The sequence below is a fragment of the Triticum aestivum genome, unplaced genomic scaffold (genome assembly GCF_018294505.1).
Source record: "Triticum aestivum cultivar Chinese Spring unplaced genomic scaffold, IWGSC CS RefSeq v2.1 scaffold157827, whole genome shotgun sequence".
Taxonomy (NCBI): Eukaryota; Viridiplantae; Streptophyta; class Magnoliopsida; order Poales; family Poaceae; genus Triticum; species Triticum aestivum.
The window spans coordinates 4,934-5,841 of NW_025233597.1; the positions used below are offsets into that span (position 1 = coordinate 4,934).

At 54.5% G+C, this 908-nt stretch overlaps 1 protein-coding gene across 1 annotated transcript in view; it reads left to right on the top strand.

The window, feature by feature from the left end:
- LOC123176094 (probable ubiquitin-conjugating enzyme E2 23) overlaps positions 1 to 908 on the top strand; it is a 3,924-nt gene that overhangs the window by 1,138 nt on the left and 1,878 nt on the right. The window contains exons 4-5 of the mRNA XM_044590481.1: positions 15 to 567; positions 663 to 803. Coding sequence (XP_044446416.1) covers positions 15 to 567; positions 663 to 803 — 694 coding nt within the window. The remainder of the gene's footprint in view (positions 1 to 14; positions 568 to 662; positions 804 to 908) is intronic.

Here is a 908-nt window from a genome sequence, read left to right on the forward strand (position 1 = left end):
CGGAAGCAGCCGACCCGGAAGCTCCTCCAGCTGGATGGGCGTAGGCGGACGCGGCAGAGGCAGCCGGTGGAGGTCGAGCAACCCATGAGCGTCGCCAGCACCCGCACCACCGTCGACGTGCTCTGGCAGGACGGCACGAGCCAGAGTGGGGTGCCGTCCACTGCTCTTCTCCCCTACCAGATGACGAGCGAGCACGAGTTCTTCCCGGGCTTCTACGTTGTCGACGGCGTGGCGCCCGCAGCTGATGCTGTAGCCGTCGTAGACGATGCTACTGAACAGACGACTGAGAAGAAGCGCGTCGGCGTTGTCCGATGCGTGAATTCCGAGGACCAAACAGTAGGTGTGTCGTGGTTGACAGAGGCCACAGAGATCGACACCCTGAGCGCCTACGACTTGGCATTGCAACCAGGTCCCCATGTTTTCTACGGACGTGTCGTCGTACGCCGGCCGCCATCGGGATGTCCTCCTGACGATGCCGCTGCTACCGATCTTTCATGGGTCGGCCATGTTGTTGACCTCGTTGACGGCCGTGTCCAAGTTAAGTGGGCCGACAACACTGTGTCATTGGTAATGATTCCAGCTTCTATTACTACATGCATGTATCTGCACCTACAGTCTTCTCTGTTGATGTTCAATAACCTGCTGGTCAATTGAGTTTTCAGGTGTTGCCCCATGAGATTAGTATCGTCACTGAGCAGTACTTCTGGGAACTAGAGGCTGAAATGGGCGGTGTCGGCGATGACTGGGTGGAGGTTAACAGCGTCGACGATGAGTGCGAAGACGAGGATTCAGCAAATAGTGCGGTATCTATCTATCTTTCTATACAGGTTGTAGCGAATAGGACATTCTCCAGGTCACCTAATAAGATATTAATAAGATATTAGTATTGTTTAGTAATCAATTGATGC